Source organism: Malaclemys terrapin, chromosome 10, assembly GCF_027887155.1.
Source record: "Malaclemys terrapin pileata isolate rMalTer1 chromosome 10, rMalTer1.hap1, whole genome shotgun sequence".
NCBI lineage: Eukaryota > Metazoa > Chordata > Testudines > Emydidae > Malaclemys > Malaclemys terrapin.
The window spans coordinates 29,340,538-29,366,738 of NC_071514.1; the positions used below are offsets into that span (position 1 = coordinate 29,340,538).

Here is a 26,201-nt window from a genome sequence, read left to right on the forward strand (position 1 = left end):
ACTGAGAAAAAAACCAAAGCATTTCTACATAGGTGTTTTTGCTAAAAAATAAAAGCACTAGTCAATTAAATTTGTACTGCATGAAACAGTAATACTGGTTTCTTTTAGCTAGAAACCTCACAATTTTGCTGCATTTGATGTTCCTAAAGGGGAAGTGTCACACTCAATCATGTTACAAACAAGCTTCTTTATCTTTGTTACTAACCCCTTGGATTACTGAAATTGAGAATTTTAGAAGTACAGTTCTCATTTCTCTCAGCATTGGTGTCAAAAATCAGTGGTTAATTTGAACTTTTGTTTACAGTAAGGCTCTCATGGCTCAACCTTGAGTTGCATGCACTCGGAGAAACTACATTTCGTTTAAAAACAACTGTTGACGTTTTTCAGAATAAATCAGTGGGAATATCTGTTGTGCTTTGTTTTTTAAAACCAAAATCAACTTCTGGTCAAATTTGAGTCTGACCTTTTACAGCTAAATTATTTTGTTGGAATTCTCTAAGAGAGATCAAGCACAGCAACACTTGATCAAGATGTAAGTTATGTCAACTTCTGTATTTATCAATTTCAGATTATATATGAATTTGAAACTACACAAACACAGCTAGATATTAATCAGTCTAGTGAGCTTATACCTGCTTCCAGCCAAGAAAGTTTGTTGTCAGTGGATGTTAATGTTCATACACTTAAAGAGTACAAAAGTACACAAGTCTTTTTGAAAAAACTATTCCATTGTAGCATAGGTAGGTCTGTTTACTGTTACTTAGATTTCCTTTTAAATCAATGAAATCACATTGCAGTTACACAAGCGTGATCAACTTACTCCAGATTTCCCCCCACTCATTTTTACAGGTATTCAAACAAAAGTGAAAGTATCTGGTAAACTACTCTGTGATGCAGCCACTCAGACAGATTAGTCCGTTCCCAGTACTTCATCCCTTTTTGGAATTTACTCCAATGACTAAGAAACTGATATTGAGTCGGATGGAAAAATTGAACAGAGTGACTTGTCACACACAGAACTGTTCAAGTGAAGGAAGAGACATACTGAGAGAATCTTAAAATAATTTGCTAGGCTGTAATTCTAATCTCATTAATCCATATGTATTCTCTTTGGTCTGTTAATTCTGTTCTACATGGAAATTTGATGAAGTCTCCCCCAAGGCAGCCTTAGGAACATGCGGCACATACATATGAATTGGAGGAGCTCCTTAGTGCCATTGGAGACAGCTCTAAAAGCATATCAAAGAGCAATTTTAACTAGTTTTGTCAGTTTACTGACAAATACTAATTGGCTACATATAAGTTTCTGGGATAACTTATTCTACCAACTAATCTTTTGCTGTGTTGTATGCAAAGAAACTTGAACTTTGTAGTACATGTAATGCGTGTTGAGTGCAGCGAGGAAAACTGCATGTGTAATGTAACTTTTAAAAAAAACTATTGTAAATAACATATTTTTAAAAGTTCATTTCAACTATAACTTTGAACAGCAATGTACAATAAAATTTTTAAATAAAATGCAAAATATTTTTTTTATTACTTTTACAAGTTGGACTCTGGTTAATTGAATTGACAGGTCTGAAGCATTTTTATAAAGTATAATTCTGCACTTTGCTCAGCTCATAACCTCTGAATCATACATCTGTGCACTATAAAAGCTATAGATAGAAGAGTTGGCTTTTAGTTCTTGATCTCAATAAAGTTTTAATACCAGTGCTTCTCGTAAATATGGTTATTTCCATATCCATGCCATATGTATTCCCATACTTGTTTTGTCGAGTATACACCAGGTTATTGCTATCCAGTCCAGAGCATACTTACTAGCCACTTTCTTGGATGTAACCTAGGCAAGTATAATTGCATAACATTATAACAAATCAAATTGAAACAGGCTCCATACAGTTTAGCCAATCGATGTATGGCAAGAAATAACTATTTCTACTCCAATCCCCACTTCTTATATCTTATTTCCCAAAAGTAAAAAAAGTTCACATAGTAATAGTATGCATGACCAATGTCATCACTTCTATAAGGATTGGTGCTTTTCATGTCTCAGTGGAGTTAAAGGTCTATTGCACAGGCTTTTAGACTGAGGTTAAAATATTTTAAAATGCCTGTCTAGCTTTCAAAACCGATTCCAGCTCTATTGGATATAGATTCTAATGCCACCTGTACATAGTAGTATCTGAGCATCTTCCAGTAGTACATTAAGCAATGTGACTAACATATAGCATGTGGTGTTTGTTCTCTCATACTCTTCCAGGGGAGAAGCATGTGTAATGGAGTGTCTAGTTGTGGTAAGGATTTGTTTGTTGGCTCCAAACTGCTAAGTCACTTTTGAAAATGAGACTTAAGCTTTTAAGTTACTTAGAGACTTCTGAAAACTTTAGCTTGTAACAATAGCCTGTAGCCGAAAAGTCAGTGTACCATAACTTAGTTTTAATCAATTACATGCTGAAACCCTGTTATCTCTTTACTTCAATTTTGTTAAACACGTAAACAAAACTAATATTTTTAGTTTGTATGGAATTATCCTTTTACTAATTAAATTCAGGTTATCTAGATTAGTCACCTCTTTAAATGAATCATCTTTCATAATTATTTGTAGAGTTCTCATACATTTCCCCTAATTCATGGTTTTTGAGGATGGTGAAATTCAGTAGGAAGCAAACTAAGATTTAACCTAGAAAATAAAATTTTATTATATGAACACATAAAAATAGTTTTTGCATTATCTAAGTGAAGGGTCAGAAGAGTCCAAACCCTTTTGAAGGGCATATTCTGAATGTATAGTAATGTTTGTTTGCAGTGTATACCATAAATTACTCCACTAAAATCAGAACCACAGGGCTACAGAGCTAAAGTTCCGTAAAAATCTTTCCATATGTATGTTATTTCTATGCTATCTTAATTCACCCAAGTTTCATTGGTTTCTCAGACCAGCAGGATCTAAGATAATTTCACAGCTGATAACCTCATTCCTTTGAGGGTTAGTGTGCTGTATAGGCAGTAAGAACAGGAGTACTTGTGGCACCTTAGAGACTAAAAAATTTATTTGAGCATAAGCTTTCGTGGACTACAGCCCACTTCTTCGGATGCATCCTGTTCTTTTTGCGGATACAGACTAACACGGCTGCTACTCTGAAACCTGTATAGGCAGTAACGTCCACCTGGAGGACTCTGTCCCTCTCTATTCTCTGGGGCTTCTTGCTGCTCTTCTCAGCTCTTTAGTATGGCTCTATACAAAACCCTTAAGGGCCTCAGCCTGCCACTAGAAATTGCCCTTACAGGAGGGATTCCATAGGAAAGAGAAGCTCATAGGAAAGCTAAAACAGCCTGAGGCCACATTAACTTTTCAAACAGTTTGCAATTAGAATGGAGATAATTCCAATCCACTCACTCCCTATGGATAAATCCTGGAGCCTGTTGATCTTCCTACTAGGTGGGCAGGGACCCATCAGTGTGTGAGGGTCCCTTATGCTCACAGATCAGGTGCAAACAACTAAGCCCTCAATTCTTAATACCATTGACATTAGGAATGTCTTATATCTGTTCTATTACAGCTAGGGGGCACTGTGCCCATGGCAAACATCCACTCACAGATTACGTCTGGTGTTGTCCACTTGAAGATTAAAACAGTCAAAGTTAAAACCCTGCACATTCACTCTATAGCCAATCTTGAAATTACAAGAGAATTTTTGCTCAGCCTTCACAACTAATGTTAAATGTTTGCAACTAAGCAGGAAACACCGATAAACTCACATGGGCTTTAGGGGGTTATATTATGAACTCAAATGAAACTCAACAAAAGACTAACCAAAGTACAGATATTTTTTAAATCTGAGTCAGCTCAGGGGTCGGCAACGTTTGGCACGCGGCTTGCCAGGGTAAGCACCCTAGCAGACCGGGACAGTTTATTTACCTGCTGACGCGGCAGATTCGGCCGCTCGCGGCCCCCACCAGTGCTTACCCTGGCGAGCCATGTGCCAAACGTTGCCGACCCCTGCCCTAACTAATGCTTTTGTGGCAAAACCATGTGAAATTTTATTTCTGCATGATCTGATGCAAAGGCAGAGTGAGTTTCATTAGGAAATACTGGGTTCATTTGAACCTGAAATTGAAGAATTTTTTCAAAGGATAACATGAACCCATAGGACAGTGGTTCTCAACCTCTTTACCATTGTGGGCTGCATATGCAGTTCTCTATGCGTTATGTGGCCCGCATCGTCACAATATATATACACTGTACCACCTTACTCCTGGGGGAATTCTGCGGGACTGCGTACCCACAGAAAACACTGCCCCCAGCAAATTCCTGTGATTCCCTGCAGAAAATGGCAGGGAAGCAAAGGGAAGCCGCACGGCTGGGAGGAGAGGGAGGTGGACGGGACCCGGGTGCAGTTTTTTGGGGGTGACCCCCCCGACAGAGGCGAGGCATGGGGGGGCATACTGGATTATGCATCACTCCCCCTCCCCTCATTTCTGCAAGTGCAGAGGTGCCCAGCTGAAGGAGACTGTGTGTCTCCACTCCACTGACTCTGCAGCTGAACGCCACCTCCTGGTCTGAGTGCCAGTCATGCTCCCCTTCTATGTGCTGGAAGCCTTCCTGATTTCTGTGCAACAGTGAGTGCCAGTGATGAGGCTGGGTAAGGGGGAGCAGGAAAATGAGGGAAGTGGGGATGAGGGAAAATGAGGGAAAGGGGGTTAGAGGGTGGGGGGAGAGGCAGTGGGGAAAGAAGGGGATGAAATAGGGAAGGGGAGGGGAATGTGGGAGTGAGGGGAAAGGGATGGGGCAGGGGGAGAGGGGGATGAGATGGGGAAGAAAGGGGGACTCACGAGGGGGAAGCGGAAGCCAGGCATGTGGCGTCCCCTCGGAAGCAGCTGGGGCTCCCCCATTAAACAGGCCCATCGATCCCTTATCTTGACAAGCCCTAACCCCCTACACCTGGACCTGCCCCCGATGAGTTCCCTCACCCAGACCCCCACCCTACTGAGCCCCAACCAGCTGCACCTGCACCCCTCCCCATCAAGCCGCACTCCCCCAGCACCCGGACCCCCCACTGATTCAACTGCCATTGATATGAGTGAGTTTAGTGAAGTCCTTGAGTGTAGTACATTGGATTATCAATATAATCATTTTTAAAGTTTTGATAAATAGGAGTTCAGGTGATATAAAATGGGAATACCACTCCCTCACCTCACAGGAACATTGTGTTATCTATGGTATGTGAATGGCCCTGCATCACTGCAGTATTAGAGTGCATCTCATTCTTTAGTGTATTTTCCCTCAGACCATCACTGGGAGATAGGGAAATACCTTTTACAGATGGGCAAGACATAATCAATGGAGAAACTCCCATGTTAAAATTAAGCTGTTCAGAGCAGGGACCATGTCTACAGTCTCTCTGTAAAGCACCAAGCACATCTATGACCCTACATTATAAAACAATAAAATGTATGCAATCATTTCTGTTTATTCGTGTTTGTTATCTTCAGACCATTTCTCAAACATTTACAACCTAAGCAGCTATTGAATAAACCATTTTAATTTTCCAGAAGATGAGACTTGAGATGGAATGTAAACAATTTAAAACAGATATTTTCAATATATTGAAATACAAGGAAAAGGCAATGCCACATTAGTTCCTTTAAGCTGCTCATAGTTACCATAAACTTCTTTGTATAACATTCACATTATACTTTGGATCTATGCATTACATGCAGTGATTTCTTTATGACGTTATTAGATGCAAAAATCACATTAAGGTCTCAAAGTTGTTCACTAAGATAAATAGCATGTTGTAATATATTTAGCACATAAGAATGCAAATCAAGGAATAGATAGAAGATCATCAGAAGTCCAACTGGAATATAGTGAACCCTTATAGCTGCACTTCCCTGATGGCCAATCACTTTCTAATGAAATTAAATTAAAAAAAAATAATCCCTACCTCTTATGGTTGCCAAGATAATCTATTTTGACCTGATACAGCACTTTCTTCAGATAGCTGAAAATAATACCTGGGAAAGAGGTGTGAATGGATGCCAGTCATCTCATTGAAATGTTAACTCTGAAACCTAATGGCAACAGATAAAATAACATTATTTGGCTGATAGTAATTTTGGCAGAAACATCCAGTGACTGAGTTTGAGTAGCCTGCCATCCCTCCATCTATCCTTCTCAGCCCTAAACTGACCTCGGGATATCACATACTCCCAGGCCTGGAAGCCAATGAATGTTGTTAGCTTGTAGAGTGGCCAGCTAGCAAATGCAAAAAATCAGGACTTTTTTTTCCCAGGGGCAGGGGATTATAGTTGTGTATATAAAACAAAGCCCCTAATATCAGGAAGGTCCTGATAATATCCAGAGGTTTGGTCACCCAACTAGCTTGTATGAAGGGATTTCCCAGGCCTCCTCCTGCATAGATAGAGGTTGCGACTAGGAGAAGCCTGGCAAACCGGGGACTCTGCTTTAGAAGAGTGCAAAACCCCTTTCCCTGCCCCGACAAATGAGGAGTGACCCCGGTCTCATGGAAACTCACCCAGCAGAATCCTTCTCCAACATGGGGAGAGGTCTACTCCACGCCTTCCTGAAACGGGGGCCCACAGGAGGGAGATTCTGTCCCGAGGGTGGTCCTGCCCGGATCCCACGTCCAGAGACACCCCCTCCCCCAGCCTTCCTTGGGTGGAGTGAGAGTGGCCCCGGCCCCACTCGCAGACTCCCCCGGTAACCCGGGATGGAGAGTTTGTGCCCCCCATCGCCTCGCCCGGGGCGTGCGGCTCAGCCCGGAGCCCCGGCCCCGCGTATAAAAGCCCCGACGGGCAGCCCGCCCCCTCCCCTACACTAGGATCACCCCGGGGCGGCCATGTACGCGCTGCTCAGCGCTTGGCTCCGCTGCCTCCTCTGCCTGCTGCTGCCCGGGGGAGCGGCGGAGGGGGAGCGCTGGCCCGGCCCCCCGGTTCCCCGCGAAGGTAGGCGGGGGCCGGCCGCCCAAGAGCAGGAGGGGTCTGGAGCTGGGGGCGCCGCCGCGGTGCTGCCTGGCTCAGAGGCGCGGCGGCAGCGGCGGGACAAGAAGGCGGCAGCAGCGGCTGCAGGCAGCCCGGGGGCGTCGCTGCTCGCTAGGCTCCGCCGGCTCTGGCGGGCTCTGCCCTGGCACCGGCCACCGGCGCCCCCTTCGCACCAGAGCCCCATGGCCGAACTGCCGCCAGGGAGCCCCCAGGGCTCCGATCCGGAGCAGCCCGGCGGCGCCAAGCGGAGCCCGGAGCCTCTGGAGGATGGGCCCGGCGGCGCCCCGAGCCCGGTCCGGGAGGCAGGCGCGGGGGAGCCGGGGAGCGGCCCGGTGCGGATCCATGTGGCGGTCCCGGCGGAGGAGGAGGAGGAGGACGGCGGAGCACCGGGTCTGACCCTACTGGGCGGGGGCAGCTGTAGCGAGGATGACTCCGGCAGATATGGGAAATCTAGGTACAGCGCGGCCCCGGGACGTGAGCGGCGCCCAGCCGGCCCCCGGCTCGGGAGCTGTGCTGGGGAGCCCTGGACAAGCGGGGGCAGTTAGTGCCTGCCTAGAGGGACCCCTCCTGCCGGCCGCGTTGCGCCCCTCGGGGCCCTGCGGCTTGGGAAGCTGCCCCGCCCCGTGGGGTGTTAAACCCGGGTGGGAGGTGCCTGGTCCTGCTCCCCCTGGGGGTGCGAGCACCGTAGGAGACGGGTGTGCGCCCCGCGATGGGCCTGCGGGGGGGGGGGTGCAGCAGCGGCGCTGCAAGGGGACGGCCAACGCCTGATGCAATGAGGGCTCGGGAATAGCCTCTCTATAAGAAACTTGGTGTAACTCGGGATGGACGTCGCATCAGGCAGCGGCTGCCCCCGCCCCCCAAGGCACACGCGCATTGCTGGAGACGTGTCTGGCAGGGCGCCGACTGCGGGAGGCTTGCCTTGGGGCTGAGGCGAGGGAGGAATCCCCTGCTGATCTGGCACTTCGACGGGGAGGGGGCTGGACTGGCGGGTCGGGTTTACTAGCGCTGGAAACCCGAGGTAGGGGAGGAGCCGTGGGCAGTGGCTGGAGGAGGTGATCTCCCGCCTTCCCCCCTCCCCAACAGAAGTGCTGGGGTCTCCTTCCAGCTCTTTAAATCCCACTGAGATGATACTCTCTGAAGCCTGCTGGAGAGAGTCCCGTGCAAAACCACTGTGGAAAAGCCAAACGTCCCTAAAGATGCAGTTAGTAGCCGGATTGCATTTCCCAGCCCTCTGGGTCAATCAGAGCAATGTAGGGCTGGAAGGGACCTGGAGAGGTCACTTAATCCAGCCTCCTGCAGAGGTAGGACCTAGTAAACCCAGACCATCTTTGACAGGTGTTTGTCCAACCTGTTGTAAAGACCTCCAGTGATGGGGATTCCACAACCTTCCTTGGAGCTTAACTACCCTTATAGAATCATAGAAATGCAGCCCTCCCTCCTGCTGGGTGGCAAAACCTGTGTTGTGGGGCTCTTCAGTGACTTAAATAAGGAATGTGGGGGGAAATCATGCACAAGTTTGGAAACTGTGGATCCAAATTATCCTTTGCCAATATATTGCAATGCATGAATAGAGAGGGCAAATATATTTCTTTGCTGGGGAGGTTATTGGACACAAAGAGGGTGAAATATCCCTGGACATGACTCTATCCTTTCCTCTCTGCAGTACTCACAGAGCAAACCTCTCATATAAATCATGATTAGATATTTCCTTCTGAGCTAGGGGGCTTTGCTAATCTGATTGAGTGGGTGATGTTTACATAGCAGAGTTCACCCAGGGTTGGAGGAGAAAGGAGGATTAGAACCAATCCAGTCCTTAATGTTGCCTCAAAACACTAGAGCTACATGGTGTGATGCTGAGATTGGAAGCTATTTCCAGAATTGCTCGTTAGCACAATTAGTTTGTCAGTCTCTTTCTGGAGTGTGATGCACTGGCCACTCTCAACAAGGAGTTACCCTAGAAATAAATGAATCAAAGGCCTCAAAACAGCTCAATCCAATGGCTTTACTTCAGATTAAAGCTGAGCTGGGGCATTCCTGCCAGGTGGAGTGCAGGATTCACTTAGCAAAACTCTCTCCTTTGGAAATTAGAAGGGCTTCTGTCTGCTAATAGTTTCTTGTCCTGACATTAACTCCTGTTCTGTAATCATGAAGCCTTAGGTAGATGAACTGCTTGTAGGCACAGTCATCTTCCTGTATTGTGGCTATAATGGTCTTTTGAGGATTGCTGATAATGTAAAGAGTGCAGTATGCACTTGTCTATACTATTGTGACAATCAAACTGCTTTTAGGAAGTATTGTCTGTGCAGATTTTATTATAGAGGGGAGAAAGGTCTATGGTGTGACTAGCTAATACATTTTTAAACATGACTGACTTGGGGCTAAGTGGTGATTAACTAGTATAACTGTTTCCATTAGGGATGTGAGATTTTTTTTCTGATAGTTACACCCCTAGTGTGGAAACAGTTATACTAGTGTAAAAGTGCTTCATACCAGTATAACTTCTTCTTCTTCCCTTACAGGAATAAGCCATACCAGTATAAATGCATGCACATAAGGGGGCTGAGCTGGTCTGGCTAAACCCATACAACTTTTGTGTGTAGACAATAACACTATTCATTTTTTCAGGATAAACAATGCCATTGTGGGCAAGGTCTGTGGGTACGTCTTATGCTGTGTAAAAAAGATGTTTACTTTGATTTAGCTGGTTGTAAGACTACAAAATTGCCCTGTCTGCACGAGGATTTTACAATGTGTTAGCTACCACATTGTAAAAACATTTCCCCTAGTATAGATGAGGCCTGTGTGAGTTGTAGGCTAATCCACTTAATCATGGGTGGAAGAAATATGTTGTCATCAGGGCCGGCTCTAGGCACCAGCAAAACAAGCTGGTGCTTGGGGCGGCGCATTTTTAGCGGCGGCATGGCCGGCGCCAGAATGCCGCCCCTAAAAATGTGCCCCGGCCGCCCTAGCTCACCTCTGCTGCTGCTGCCACGGTGCGCGAAACAGCTGATTCGCGCACCGCTACTTGCCCTCCCTCCCAGGCTCTCAAACCTGGGAGGGAGGGGGAGATCCCGAGCGGCCGCGGCGCCGCTTCTCCCCCTCCCTCCCTCCTAGGCTTGAGAGCCTGGGGGGAGGAGGCAGGGCTGGGGATTTGGGGAAGGGGCGGAGTTGAGGCGGGGCCGGGGGTGGGGTAATTAAATAAGGGGGGGGGCGGCGCGGCCAAAATTGTTTTTGCTTTGGGCGGCAAAAATCCTAGAGCCGGTCCTGGTTGTCATTATTCCCTCACATGCTACCACTACTATGCTTGGTGTGTAAGAGATGGCTAAATGTTACAGCTATAACTCCCCTAAATTAGTAGGTTGCCATTTCCAGTTTGGTATTTGTCATTATAATGTACATGTGTGTGTATGTATATGTGTGTGTGTGTGTATATATATATAGAGAGAGAGAGGGAGAGAGTGAATATGGGATCAATTATTTAGCTAAAATGCCAACCTGTTAATGATGTAAATACATTTAAAATTGTTTAATAAAAATATACAAATAGTGAGCAGTATTAAAATTACTTACATCTGTTACAGGTTCCATTGCGATGCATCTTGTTAATCTTAATGGGACTGTTGGGCTCTGCATTGCAATGAAACCCAGACTAGTCCTTAGCTCAGTTCACCTTCAGGTCTATGTGAGTGGAAAGCCAAAGGCAAATACACTGTGGGGAGATGGCGGTGGAGAAAACTTGGTGTGTACAGGGAGGCCTATACATTGCCAAAAATAGGCAAGGAAATGCTGTTGGCCAGAGGGGCACCATAAGAACTCTGACAACTTAAAATTCATAACTGACTAAGACCTGGTCTGAACCACTTTTATAAGTATAACTGTTGGTTAAGGAGGGAGTGGGGGATATTTTAACCAGTATAGTTATACTGCTACAGCCCCCAGGCATGGATGCATTTATACTGTTATAACCATATCCACTTTAACTATACTAGTATCATTAAAGCAGTACAACTTTTGTAAGTAGACAAGGCCCACAGTTTAGTTCGTGTTGACCCGTCAAGGTTCCCTCCCCACTCCGAACTCTAGGGTACAGATGTGGGGACCTGCATGAAAGACCCCCTAAGCTTATCTCTCTACCAGCTTAGGTTAAAAACTTCCCCAAGGCACAAATTCTTCCTTGTCCTTGAAACGGTATCGCTGCCACCCCAAGTGAGTTAGACAAAGATTTAGGAAAAGGACCACTTGAAGTTCCTGTTTCCCCAAAATATCCCCCAAAGCTCCTTTACCCCCTTTCCTGGGGAGGCTTGAGAATAATATACCAACCAAATAGGTTAACAAGGTGGGCACAGACTAGCCCTTCGGTTGTTAGGACACTAAAACCCAATCAGGTTTTTAAAAGCAGAACTTTATTATAAAGAAAAAGTAAAAGAAGCACCTCTGTAAAATCAGGATAGAAGGTAATTTTACAGGGTAATCAGATTCAAAACACAGAGGATTCCCCTCTAGCCAAAACTTTAAAGTTACCAAAAAAAAAACAGGAATAAACCTCCCTCTTAGCCTAGGGAAAATTCACAAGCTAAAACAAGATAATCTAACACATTTCCTTCCTATTACTTACAATTTGTAATCTTAGATGATTAGTTCAAGTATAGCTTTAGGAGATGTATTTTCCCTACCCTGGTTCCTCACTGACCCGGAGAGAACACACAGAGAACAAAACCAAAAACTTCCCCCACAGATTTGAAAGCATCTTCTCCCCTTATTGGTCCTTTTGGTCAGGTGCCAACCAGGTTATTTGAGCATCTTAACTCTTTACAGGTAAAGGAGGGATTTTATGCTACCCTTAGCTGTATGTTTCTGACAACCCCCCCAATGAAGTGTGCTGTGCAGTGGTAAAAGAGAGAGGAATGGAGTGAAAAGGGGAATTGAGGCTCATAACTGATCCCTTGTTTGGTGCCAGGAAAGCTGCAAAAAGCAGAAAGCTTTGGATGTGGATGAAGGATAACTTTTGCACTAGGAGTGATGCCTAATCATAAATGGAATGTTTAATTATAAGACTTGATATTTCTTTAGAAGTAGAAACACAGTAATCACATTACTGGTTAGTTATTTCTGAGCACTGGTTTATAATCTTGCTGGAGATTAGCCTCTAGCCATTAAAATGATGTAATCTAGGATTACCATTTAGATATCTTTCTCTACTCAAGTTAAATAGCTATCTTTCTCATATACAAAATCATAATTTAAACAGAACTAATTTAATAACTCAGCAATCAGAGTTAAAAGTCGTGTGTGCTTTTTGGTAATACAATTGAAAACTTCTGACTACTTTTAACTGGCAGCAAAATATTAACCATTTTAAATATGTGCATTGACATTAGTTCCCCTCAATGCTTTATAATTATGGTAACTTGATAGTATCTGTATTTAATAATAGATTATGGGGGACAGAATGGCTTAAAGAAACAGTCAAACCAAAATATTACTCTTTGAATTTATCTACTTTTGTTAATGCCAACACCCAAAATTACTATAGCTGAAAGGCAACTTCTCTCTGCTCTAAATCCCTATGCCATTGTCCATCTGCCCTATGCCATATGCTTTTAGTTTGTTCATTTGATAGACTTTAGAAAGTCAGTTTACTGTTTGGGTGAAACACTTAAAAAAAAAAATTGAATCACGAAAGTTGGCCAAGGACCATAGACAGGTTTAGTACCTGAAATCTAGTTACTTTTAAGTTAAAATTATTTTCAAGTTGACTTTAACTTCATATTGCATTTCTATTTCTAGGATGAATAGAAAGACACCTTTAAAATACAAAGGAATACTCAAGTGTAAAAGCTGTTTGACATTAAGTTCCATCTAATATGCTAAGAGAAATTGGAGAGCATAGTTAAGCACTCAAAAATCAGGAAATCCATAAGCTATGGCTGAGCCCATTCCTTGTGCTGATTGCCATAGTCTTTAATTGCAATATCACACTCTCAATTATAGTATAATACAGATGTTCACCCTCTCTGAGAACTCCAACCATGTGAGTGTTCTGGGTCTGCAGTTTACCTTTTCAAGGGGGCACATGATAGATGTAACACAACACAGATTGCACAAGATTAAAAAAAAACATTGCTCTTTAATTGCAGAAAAAATGCACAGATCTGTACAAAAATTAGAAACCCTACATTAATTTCCCTGTGTCAGTTTTCTCTCCATTCTGGAGCTTTCCTGGGGCTGGGGTCCCATAGTTGCTGCAGCCCCTACTTTGACTTTTGGTGCAATCTTTAGGTCAGCTTGCTTTCTCTGACCTTGGCCCTGCAACTAAATCACTGCCACCCATGAAAATATGCCCTTCTCTTCCTCTCCTTCCCAAGGGTTCCTGTGTGGATCTGAGTCTTGTTCCTGTGAGTCCTTTTTAAACATTTATGCCATGGATGTTACAGCAGCAAAGTTGCAGCACTGTACCTGTCCCACTGTAGGACTATGGCATAAAGCCTTCCTATATGGACATAAGTTGTCTTTCTATCAATGTAGATCTAGGTAATCCATCTCCCTGAGCAGCACTAGCTGGGCTGACGGACAAATTCTTCCATTGACTTAGCTGCATCTACACAGGGGTTAGGTCAGCTTAACTACAGTACACAGGAGGGTGAATTTTTCATAGCCCCCGAGTGATGTAGCTACATCAATCTAAATTAAGTGTAGACCAGGCTTTTGCCTTGTTTGGGAACTTTACACTCTAAGTGCCAGCACCCTGCAGACATGCAAGAAGAAATAGTTTCTCCCAGCCTCAGCCAACCCATTGTCATTCAGGTGTTTCCACTGAGTTCTAATGACCCCCATTGTATCTCGTCTGGGAGGGCCATGCAACAAGCCTTGTGGGCCTATGGTGGATACACTTAAGCCTGTTCTACACTTAAATTAGGTTAACATAACTATGCTGGTCAGAGGGTGGAAAACTCCAAACCCTGACTGACAAACCTATGCCAATCTAACCCCAGGTGTAGCTGCAGCTGTGCTGATGGAAGAATGCTTCCATTGATGTAGCTACCATTGTTCGGGAAGGTTGTGTTCCTGCACTGATAGAAAAACTCCTTCCATCAGTATAGGCTGCGTCTATGCTACGAGGTTGTCAGCTTTGCTACAGGAAGGTAGCTATGCTGGCATAGGCCTTGTAGCGTAGACGTACCCATAGACCGACGCATTGCATGATACAGCAGTTTTCCTAAGAACAACCTCACAATATCAACCAGAATCATAAATTGTATAGACAGATTCTCCAAATCATCACAGTACTTTCAGTTTGCAATTTGAGGCTCTTGTAACGTAGCAACTGAAAACCAATTTCCTCTGGGTCAAGGCAGAGAACACCTCATTGCAGACTATTTCCAGGCAAATTGCAGTATTCAATCCTTGGCTATTTTGGCTGATAGGTAGTTTAAAAAGGTTACACAAATATTTTTCTAATGTTTTCCTCCCCTTATGCAAAAACAGCTTATTTGTTTTTGCGCAAATTTTAAAATGGGGCACAGACTAAGGCTGGAAATCAGTCTGAAAGGTGAATGTTTTGTGATGATATGACTGTCTAAAATAGTGCTTTAGAAAGGAAATAGTTTTGCAACTTGTAAGGCGGTAATTAGTGCTGCTCCCACTACTTGGAGCCCAATCCTGAATCCATTTAAATGGATACCAAACTCATATTGTCTTCAGTGACTAGGGCAGTGGCACCCCAGTTCAGTGCTTTTAATTTTGCTATTATCATACAAGGCTTATTACTGTAGTGCAGTGTCACTTTCAAATGAGATTTCACCGAGGTTTGTCAAAAGGTTAGAATGTATCCAAACAGCTTAATATATTGATAATCCTAAGAGTTTTGATATCCAAAGGACACAGTGCAGTGCACAGATGCATTTGGTTTCCTGTATGAGTAATCTCCCAGATGAGTCACAACCTAAATAAGTTGTTTTTCAGTCTGCCCAAGCAGATATCCAAAGAAAGAGAAACACTCAATGCAAGTTGTAGACATTATACATTTATTAAGACACTTGTTTCTCACATAAAATCCTCGTGACCTTCTAACATTGATTCCTGAACCTTTTAATATTAATTTTTATTTTTTTGGTATTATGAAAATGGTGATTTCTTCAGGTTATGATCACCAGAGCTAGAGCAAGTGCAGGAAACTGGTTGTAAACAGAAATGCCAATGTTCAGTATTTTATAGAAAACTAGAGCTAAAAATTCTAAAAACCTCAAACTTAATGTGCCAAGTGAAACAGTCTTGTCAAATAGAATTGAAAAGGCGTATGGTGTTTGAGGTGGGTAGAACTAGCAATGCAGTATAGCTCAGACCAATGCATCTGGAAATGAGGTATCCTGCTTCTGGCATATACCTGATACTTGAGGGAAAAGGTAAAATGGGACGAGCTAGCATGAATTCAGTGTTTTGATATTGTGGGGGTGGTACTGACCTTTGTAAATGAAAAGATTTTCTTTGAAGCATGAGGCTCTTCCCAGATTTTCTTCCCACATTAATCTTAACTCAGTAGTTGCAAATGTCCATGCTAATAAAATCACTTCAAAAAACCTTGATAGCTGTCTGTTTTGTACTTAAATTTCAGGTTAAAATAATTCCATAGTGGTAGCCAAGTGAAGATATGGATAGAGTTAAAAATCCACATTCTAATTAGATGAAATAACTCTGTATCTTTAGTGACATAAAGTGAGAAATAGTCAATTCTTTGGACTAGGATGCTAATAAGTTTTCCTTTCCATCCCCCTCTGATGCCCCTATCTAAAAGTAACTACTAAAAGGGCATAAAAACTTTATTATCCTCATGGCCACCTGCTTAAGACCTAGCTTTCAAACAAGAATTCTCTCTCTCTTACCCCTGCCCTTTTCAATTGTACTTCCAACATCACCTAGCTGGCTAAATGGGTATTAAAATATGGAGACCTTTTTTAGAATTGTTCCAGTATATTATTCTAGGGCTTGACTTTGTGTCCACAATTGAATGAGCAGTAAGTAACTATTGTGTGCAAACTCCATTGACCCAAGTAGAACCTTTGTATACAAAACAGCAATCTTCACGTGATTAAATCTCTCTTGGTGGGTACAGACAGTGGTGCCTCAAGATTGCATTTGCAAGTGATAGGCTGTCTCAGTCAGGCAAGTGCACTATCACTGCTTGACAAACTGCCATAGCAGAGGTGCTCAAGCAGCGGTTCCCTCTTACCCTAAGAGTGAGCAGCCAACAAAGGGCTCCCCTGTGAAAACCCCAGGAACTTGCTCTCTCCATTGGTCCACAATAGCACGAAGATGATCATATTTGGGGCTTGTTGGGAAAGCCAAATAAAATTTGGGGGGAAGGAAGAGGGGATGTTCTAGGGGCCTTTTCTGTTGATTTGAATTACTTGGGTGGCTGAATTAATTTATCAATGCATCTATTTTTATGGTCATTGTGATTTATGATGCCAACAACTTTTTGGGTAGGCATTTTTATTTAAATCTAAAATGTATCCAGGAAGCTATGGACTCAAGTAAATTCCAGATGAGGCCCCACTGCCAATCAGGCCTTTAATAAATAAGACACATACCTGTACCTGGATATCTCATGTATAATTATGTATTAAACTTCTGTGAACCTTGATATAACTTCTAGGAATGTACTCTTGGGTTGAGCTGTTTGCCCCAATGGCATGTGGTAACTTAATTTGCCCAGATTTGTTCGTCAAATTACAGACATTGGGAGCGGTAGAGGGACAGAGGTCCATGAGAAGCGTGCCCTGGATTAAGAAAAAACGGTTACTCACCTTTGTAACTGTTGTTCTTCGAGATGTGTTGCTCATATCCATTCCAATTAGGTGTGCGTGTGCCGCGTGCATGATCGAAGAATTTTTACCCTAGCAACACCCGGTGGGTCGGCTGTGGAGCCCCCTGGAGTGGTGCCTTCATGGCGCTAGATATATATCCCAGCTGACCCAGCACCCCCTCAGTTCCTTCTTGCCGGCTACTCCAACAGAGGGGAAGGAGAGCGGGTTTGGAATGGATATGAGCAACACATCTTGAAGAAAAACAGTTACAAAGGTGAGTAACCGTTTTCTTCTTCAAGTGCTTGCTCGTATCGATCCAATTAGGTGACTCCCAAGCATTACCTAGGTGGGGTCAGAGTGAGACACTGCAGAGTGCAGAACCACTGAGCCAAATGCGGCATCGTCTCTAGACTGCTGAACTAATGCGTAGTGAGCGGCAAAGGTATGTACAGATGACCAAACTGCCACTCTACCAATCTCATGGATTGGAACCTGTGCCAGGAAAGCAGCCGACGAGGCTTGAGCCCCCGTGGAGTGGGCGGTGAGGCGTGGCGTCGTGACACCGGCCAAATCGTAGCAAGCACTGATACAGGATATGATCCAAGAGGAGATACGTTGTGAGGAAACCGGTAGGCCTTTCATCCGATCATCCACTGCAACGAAGAGTTGAATCGTTTTCCTAAACGGCTTCGTACGCTCGATATAGAATGCGAGGGCCCTACGAACGTCCAGAGAGTGCATACGTTGATTCTGCCGCGTAGCGTGCGACTTTGGATGGAAGACTGTGAGGAAAATATCCTGGTTCACATGAAAAGCTGTTAGCACCTTGGGGAGAAAGGCAGGGTGGGGGCGAAACTGCACCTTGTCTTCATGGAAGACTGTATACAGAGGCTCTGACGGGAGGGCTCTGATTTCAGAAACATGACTCACTGAAGTGATGGCTACAAGGAAGGCTGTCTTCCAAGATAGGTAAAGGAGTGAGCAGGTAGCCATTGGCTCGAACAGGGGCCCCGTGAGCCTGGGAGAGGACCAGGTTAAGGTCCCACGCCGGAACCGGTTGATGCAGTTGTGGGTAGAGGTGATCTAAGCTCTTCAGGAATCCTCTAACCCGATGGTTGTTAAAGACAAAGGAAGCATGTTCTCCTGGATGGAAAGCTGAGATGGCTGCCAGATGCACCCTGACAGATGGTATAGACAGGCCCTGCTGCTTTAGGGATAGGAGATAGTCCAGTATCAGTGGTATCGACGCCTGCAAGGGGGCATGGCGCGTTGCTCACACCAATAGGAGAAGCACTTCCATATGGCTAAGTAGGTGGCCCGAGTGGAGGGTTTCCTGCTCCCTAAGAGAACCTGCTGCACGGATTGTGAGCAGAGTAACTCTGCCCGAATTAGCCAGGCAGCATCCACGCTGTAAGCGGAGATCAGGTATGACCACAGTGGGAGTGTGATCGGAGGCTCTACCAACAATTTCAAGAGTGTGGTGTACCAGTGCTGCCTGGGCCATGCTGGGGCAACTAGAATCATGCGTGCCTTGTCCCTGCACAGCTTGAGCAGAACCCTGTGGACCAGCGGGAATGGAGGGAAGGCGTAGAACAGCTGGTATTTCCACGGAAGTAGGAAAGCGTCTGATAGGGAACCCTGAGAGCATCCGTGGAGAGAACAGTACACTTGGCATGATTGAGGCACGAGGCAAATGGGTCGACCTGGGGAAACCCCCACCTCAGGAAGATGGAGTGGATGATATCTGGATGAATCAACCACCCGTGAGTCTGGAATGACCTGCTGAGGCGGTCTGCCAGCGTGTTCTGGACCTCTGGGAGAAACTATGCCATCAGATGTATCGAATGGACTATGCAAAACTCCCACAGGCGAATGGCCTCCTGGCATGGGGGGACGACCGGGCTCCCCCTTGCTTGTTGATGTAGAACATGGCCGTGGTGTTGTCTGTGAGGACTGCCACATAACGGCCATGTAGGAGCCCGCGAAATGCCTGACACACTAGGCGTACTGCCATCAGTTCTCGTACATTGATGTGCAGCGCTAGTTTGGATGTGGTCCAAAGGCCCTGCGTCTGGTGTTCCCCAAGGTGGGCGCTCCAGCCCAGAGATGATGCGTCTGTGTCAAGGTATAAGGAAGGTTGTGGGGTGTGAAATGGTACCCCTTCACACACCGACGTGTGGTTCAGCCACCAGCTGAGGGAGATCAAGACCGATTCCGGAATCGTGACCACCATGTTCAGGCTGTCCCGACCTGGATGATATACCGTTGATACCCAGGCCTGAAGTGGGCGGAGCCGAAGTCTGGCATGCCTGGTTATGTAAGTGAACGATGCCATGTACCCCAGAAGGCCGAGGCACATCTTTATCATGGAAGTCGGGAAGTTTTGGAGGCTGCAGATGATGTTTGCCTTAGCCTGAAAACAAGTGCCTGGCAGGAGAGCGCGGGCGAATCTGGAGTCTAAGACTGCCCCAATAAACTCTATTCTTTGGGTTGGTTCCAGAGTTGACTTTTCGCTGTTGAGCAAGATGCCCAGCTTGTGGAACGTGCCTAGGGTGCGTCAGACGTGGGATCACACTTCGTCCCTGATGTGGCCCCGAATGAGCCAGTCATCTAGATACGGAACACCTGGATCCGTTGTCAACGAAGGTAGGCTGCCACAACAGCCATACATTTGGTGAACACTCTTAGAGCCATGGACAGCCCGAAGGGCAGGACAGCAAATTGATAGTGTTCGTGATTTACCACAAAGTGAAGGAAGCGCCTGTGTGGAGGGTAAATTGCTATGTGAAAGTACACGTCCTTCATGTCGAGGGCGGCGTACCAGTCTCCAGGATCCAGGGAAGCGATAATGGTCCCCAATGAGACCATGCGGAACTTCAATTTTACCATGATTTGTTGAGTCCGCACAGATCTAATATGGGTCGAAGTGCCCCTTTTTGCCTTGGGGATTAGGTAATAGCGGGAGTAAAACCCCCTGCCCCTTAGTTCCGATGGAATCTCCTTGATCGCTCCCATGGACAGGAGCGTAAAGACGTCCTGTATAAGTAGTTGCTCGTGAGAGGGGTCCCTGGATAGGGGTCCCTGAAGAGGGACAGGGAGGGAGGATGGGAGGGGGGAAAAAAGAAAATGGGAGAGAATATCCCCTTTCCACCATGTGAGGAACCCATCGGTCTGAAGTTATAAGGAACCACACATGGTGGAAATGGGAGAGACGATCTCGAAATGGAGGGAAAGGATCCTGGATGGTGACTAGTACACCGTCCTTGGGCACACCTTCAAAAATTTTGCCTAGGCCTGACGATGGCTTAGGAGGGCTTTGGTTCTGACCAGGTCGGTGGCCGGTGGATCTCTTTCTGCCACCTCGTCCACGTCTTACCATACACACTATATTGTAGTGGTAATGAAAATGGGTAAAACTATTTCCCCATGCTTATTTCCCCCCCCCTACAGTTCCTCACATCTTCTTGTCAATTGCTGGAAATGATCTATTTTCATTACCACTACAAACAGTTCTTTTCTCTCCTGCTGATAATAGCTCACCTTAACTGATCACTCTCCTTATAGTGTGTATGGTAACACCCATTGTTTCATGTTCTCTGTGTGTGTATATATATCTTCCTACTGTATTTTCCACTGCATGCATCCGATGAAGTGGGCTGTAGCCCACGAAAGCTTATGCTCAAATAAATTTGTTAGTCTCTAAGGTGCCACAAGTACTCCTCGTTCTTTTTGCGGATACAGACTAACACGGCTGCTACTCTGAAACCTGTTATTTTGGATGAGATGTGATGACTTGTTAACTAGAGAACTTTAGGTAAAGAGAGTCAGACTTTGGAAGGTCTCTCCCAAGAGGGAAAAAAAGGCACTTTAAATTATTACCTGTTTGTACACATCCAAAGCAAATAAGATGGACACCGAACAAGAATGCAATACTGACCCAAAACCATGAATCTAAAACTGTCAGCTCTAGACTATCTCTATTGTATGGTTAGCATATGCGCCTTCGTTTGGTATGGAAATAACATTTAAAATGGGTAAAATATAATCCTCTCAGTCCTGTTCAATGTTTAAATGCTTGTTGGAATCCTAGCTTTAACATCAACTACATTTTTGCACTGCAGGTTGTTAGGACACTGTTTTCTGGCTCATTGATTGTTATGCAACTATCCTCACAAGAAAAAATCTAAAGTAATTTTTTTAGCAGCTTCAGATGGAAAAAGGAAGCAGTGATAGATAAATAAGCTTTGCATAGCACTAACCTCTTATTTTGTTAAAAGCTGGCTGAAGACTTGGACTTGTGGTGTAGTGTTTGTGAACTACTAAAGTACATGACTCATTGTTCTATGAGATCTGCTCTTGCAGTAAGATGAGGACTTTGGCTCCTTAGGCTGACTGGAAAGATTCCCTCTCTGAACAAGCATCCTGCTGTACGGGGAGAACTGACTGAACCTACTCATTGTTTATCAAATAATTTGACAAAAGAGTCTGTACTTTTGCTCTAGTGCCCATGTGGTTCTGTGAGTTAATACATGTGCCCTTTCACTCTGAGTTGGTTGTTTTAGGTTGCTTAGGTCACAAGTGAAAATTAGATGTTTGTCCCCATAGGTACAGTTGTCATTTTCTGTTCAGAGGAGTAAACTGTTTGTTGTGATGAAACTTACATCTGCTTCAAATCGGTATTCTTAGTTTCTCATTTTACAGCCTGTTCTCCCCATTCCTTTCCTCAAATTCATGTTTGATGTTACATTTGTACAGGGGAGATGATGGAATCTGATAAGATCAATTGCCAAACAAAGCTCAGCACTGGAGTTGAAGGGTGGGTTAACACTGCTTAGTTTAGTGAATCAGATTTATAATATTTCTAGCACAGCATTCTCTAAACAAGCATCTACAATTTGCTAGCTTGCTTTTTACTGATAAAGCTAATGAAAAGTAAGACAGCAATGACCAGACTAAGATCAGTTTATAAAATGACTTCATTGTCTTTTCTAGTGGCGGGGAGAATGATGGTGATGACTTCGACCAGGACTGGAAACCCCCAGATAATGAGCTGATCCAGAAGCTTATAATACAGGTTGAATATTATTTCTCAGATGAGAACCTTGAGAAAGATGCCTTCCTCTTAAAGCATGTGAGAAGAAATAAGATGGGTTATGTCAGTGTTAAGCTACTCACGTCTTTTAAAAAGGTAGGTTTCATTTCTGAAGGGCCTTTAAATCTACTCTATCCAACTTAATGAGCTATTGAACAAATATGGCACACTGCCTTTTTTGGCCAGTCTGAAAGGTTGATGCAATTAACATCCTACTGTCACAACGTTTTAGAAGAAAAGAACAAAGGTATAAATAGTCAGACAACACTTCTTGATTTGCCCAAGAAATTGTGTAAGTCCATCAAGCCTAAGGGAGAATGAAATTTAGAAAAAGCATCCCTTCCTACCAAGCAAGATCTTAACCTGTCTTTTTTCCCCCCCCTTAGGAACTCCTAGCTTTAGGGGGGAGACTTTTAAAATGACATGGCAGACTTTTTTTTTTTTTTTTGAGCCAGCACAATCCTGACTAAAGATTTTTACCTATACAGATTTAAGAACTTGGCTGTACAGTTTGGTCCAATAGCTATAGTGCTCTGAGAGTCAGGACTTGTGGGTCCTAGGCCTGATATTTTGCCTATAATCCTCTGAAAGGCACTATGGAAGTGCCTATTTCACTATTCGAAGATAGGGACTCTGTTTAATTGTTTTCTCAAATTAAGCACAAAAATAAGGTAATGGGACAGAGAGGCAGGCTACCTGTTTGGAATTTGATGCACCAGGCAAAGCAACTGTTGAATAGCATGCCTTTGGGATGAGATGGGAATAGAAAGATTCTAAGAACTCTTGAAGAGGCATATAATAGCCATAGAAATAATGACTTGTTTAGTCTGGGTAAGTCTGCAGTTGGTGATGACTCTGATCTCCAATCATGTAAAAGGAACAGGAGGTTCACAACATCTTACTGATGCTCACAGTGACAGTAGGGAAACATTTTTAAACCTACTTTCTGTTCAGGAGGGATACTACAGAAGTCTTTGGCTGATCTTTCATTTGAAATCCAACCCTGTATTGGTCTCAGGTTTTCAATAGCTGTAGAACTATTAATTCTGGTGGTTTTAATGAGCTGCATTAAAGTGTAACTCTTTTCTTAAAGGTAAAACATCTTACCAGAGACTGGAGAATCACAGCCTATGCCTTGAAGTATTCTGACATTCTTGAGCTGAATGAAGATAGCAGAAAGGTTAGAAGAAATACCCCAGTTCCAGTGTTTGCTAGTGAGACCCTGCCTAGCAAGATGCTGCTTGTGTATGATATCCACTTGATTTCTGAGCTACAGGTTCTGAGCCAGGAGCAAGAAAATGGATGCATGCAAGAAAAGATGATGGAGCATCTTCTCAAGACCTTTGTTATTTTTGGTGCAATCTCATCAGTTCGCATTCTCAAACCTGGTAAGGATCTTCCACCTGATGTCAAGAGATTCAGTAATCGATACACCCAAGTTGGAACAAAGGAATGTGCAATAGTAGAGTTTGAAGAAGTAGATGCAGCAATTAAAGCTCATGAAATCATGTGTATTGAAAAGAATAATGAAATTGGCATGAAAGTTATCCTGATAGGTATGAAGCCTCCAAAGAAAAAAGTTGTGAAAGACAAGAATCAGGATGAAGATCCCAGCAAGTCTCTCAACAAAATTAGATCCCTGAATAAGAGAGTTGAGGAACTTCAGTATGTTGGGGATGAATCATCAGCAAACAGCTCTTCTGATCCAGAGAGTAATCCTACATCTCCACTGTCTGGACGCAAGACTAATACTTCCAACAAGTTGAGCCCTACCACCTATCAGAACAACCACCTGAGCCCTAATGTTTCACCTAGGTCAAGTCCCTGGAATAGCCCATCATCTTTGCGCAAAGTGTCCAAGAAGTCTCCACTTGCTAAAGATGGCAAATTTAATCCTAGCACTAGCCCTGAAATCTCAAGGAAATGTGCAGATTACTCTTCAGATAGCAGTATCACACCTTCTAGTAGCCCATGGGTTCAGAGAAGAAGACAAGCTCAAACTGTAACACAAGAAAAAAGTCCAGTAAGTAGCCCAATGCTTGCCCGGAAAATACAAAATGCAGATGGGTTACCTGTAGGAGTGTTGCGGTTACCCAAAGGTCCTGATGGTACTAAGGGATTCCATAATGGATGCGAAAGGAATAAACCTATGAAGAAGGAATAAATCTTGGGTATTTTTTTAAAACAAGTTTCACAAATCAATTTATTTTTGTTCAAGCCTGGTAAAAAAAACTAGCACTTAAGTGACTGAATGAAGTCAGTATTTAATTTTTAAAGGTTTTGTATTCACGTAGAGACTCATTTGTATATTTGTATTTGCACTTAATCTGCATTATTTTTATATTTTTTTGTTTGAAAGAGCTGAACATTTCATACTTTTTTTATGCCAGGTATTTAAAACAATTTATGTAATTGCATTTTTGTGCAAAGCTATGATTCTGAACAGCAATGTGTAAACACTTGATAATATTTAGCTGTTGTACCATAGCATTTCAAAGCAATACATCACCAGTCTGTTTACTAAGAGGTTTGAAGGCTTCCTATTTTCAGTATGTTGAAAGGAACACTAAGCTGTAATGTCATGTCAGACTCTGTGTTTGCTTAAACTTCCAAAGATGCTATATAATAGGACCAAACTGTGTGTATTTTCTGTGATGTGAATAAAAAAATGCTGAGCAATGAAAACTGTTTTCTAGGTATCCGATTCTAATGTTCAAAATTATCAGATAAAGACTAAAGGTTCTAAAGTGTGTGACCGTCTAAACCAAATTGTTTAAATGGGTGTTTCCTATAAAGTAGGCTGAACAGTTCTCTTTGAAATATGGAATACCTACATCTTCCAACCCTGTCTGGCCCAGGTTTAGGTCTCAAGTTTCATATGACTTGCTCTACGTGTTGTGCGAGGACATCATGTGTATATGCCAAGTGACCAATGCAGTTTAGAGTGAATCCTGTGTGTAAGCTAGGCCTTATATTAATGTATATAAGCAACCTAAGGGCTAGTCTACACTAGAATCTCTACAGTGGTGCCTCTGTACTGATGTAGCTGCGCCACTGTAGCACTGCTAGTGCAGACACACTATGCTGACAGACGAGAGCTCTCCTGTCAGCATCACCCCACCTCCCCGAGCGGCTGTAGCTATATCAGTGGGACAGCTTCTCCCACCAACAGCACTTTCCACACCACACTTTTCCATGCCCGTGAGTGACTTGCGTTATACGGAAGTAAGCACCGGTGTGTACAAGCCCTAAGTTTAGCTCATTAAGAACATGACTCTCAGAAATTTCTATCTTCAAAAAGCATCCAGACAGCAAAGCCATAAGCATTCAACATATTTGAACACAGGTGGTGTGCATGTTTTGTTTTGCCTAAGTACATATCAATACCTAGAATATTTCCTCAGGATTGCACAAGTATGAGCACACTCAGTCTTCACTTTTTTTAAAAAAAGCCATTGCAGCTGGCAGAAGTCCAGATTAGATGAATCACTTCATCTGGGGCAATGCATGTCTTCCTAAGAAGCTGTCATAGCTCAGGCCTCTTGTCAAGCAGGGTAATGTGCCTCTAGGTCTAAACTTCATCCTACAGCAAAAGGTCACCATAACAGCAGAAACTATTTTGGAGGTATTGTTACTTACTTGATTTTTAAAAATTGGGACTGTTGGTTAACCCAGTAGAACAGGGAACTGAAGAAAATCAGGCTTCACTAAAGAACACATGAGCTATTGGGATGAAAATTAAGTTTGAGGAATAGGTAATCAAATTAGGTAAACAAGTTGGCTATTGGCAGTTGCTTCATAGAGAAACAGTTTCTCCTCATCTCTAGCAAAAGGGAGTAAATTAGCTGTACCTACACAAACAAGTTGTCTTGCTGGTCCCTTTTCAAGGCTGATATAAATTAATACACTCTAGCATAGAGGCCTATTATTCATTTTCTGAGAATAACATACCTCATCCATGAGGTGGGGTGGGGAAGAAGCTTGGGGAAAGGGTCCTCTGGATGGAGTTGTTTAAAATCCTAAATTTGTCAAACTACTTATAGCCCAGTTGGCTGGATTTGAGTTGATATGTTCTTCAATAGGAAATCTTAGAGAATAGCACAGCTTTTCTGAGGTGCCACATAGTTTGAATAAGTAGTTGTGGTATAAGCAAGAGGGCATATGATAAATGGCTATAAAATCATGAATGAGGGTGAGAAAATGAATAGGAAAGTGTGACTTACCCCTTCACATACCATAAGAACCAGGGGTCACCCAATGAAATTAATAGGTAACAGGTTTAAGACCAACAAAAATGT

At 43.7% G+C, this 26,201-nt stretch overlaps 1 protein-coding gene across 1 annotated transcript; it reads left to right on the forward strand.

Annotated features, from left to right (window-relative positions):
* Positions 1-7,025: 7,025 nt before the first annotated feature.
* On the forward strand, positions 7,026-24,576 carry LARP6 (La ribonucleoprotein 6, translational regulator). Its single transcript, XM_054042307.1, has 3 exons — positions 7,026-7,462; positions 21,804-21,999; positions 22,997-24,576. Exons 1-3 carry the CDS (start codon positions 7,191-7,193, stop codon positions 24,065-24,067), a joined length of 1,539 nt encoding a protein of 512 aa, XP_053898282.1. The 5' UTR covers positions 7,026-7,190; the 3' UTR covers positions 24,068-24,576.
* The last annotated feature ends 1,625 nt before the right edge of the window (positions 24,577-26,201 follow it).

What these genes read in the sequence shown, in the direction of transcription:
- LARP6 (XM_054042307.1), top strand. Translation starts at nt 7,191, where the DNA reads ATGGCCGAACTGCCGCCAGGGAGCCCCCAGGGCTCCGATCCGGAGCAG. An exon ending in GGCAGATATGGGAAATCTAG is followed by an intron (nt 7,463 to 21,803) that starts GTACAGCGCGGC and finishes TGTCTTTTCTAG; the next exon opens with TGGCGGGGAGAATGATGGTG. An exon ending in TACTCACGTCTTTTAAAAAG is followed by an intron (nt 22,000 to 22,996) that starts GTAGGTTTCATT and finishes CTTTTCTTAAAG; the next exon opens with GTAAAACATCTTACCAGAGA.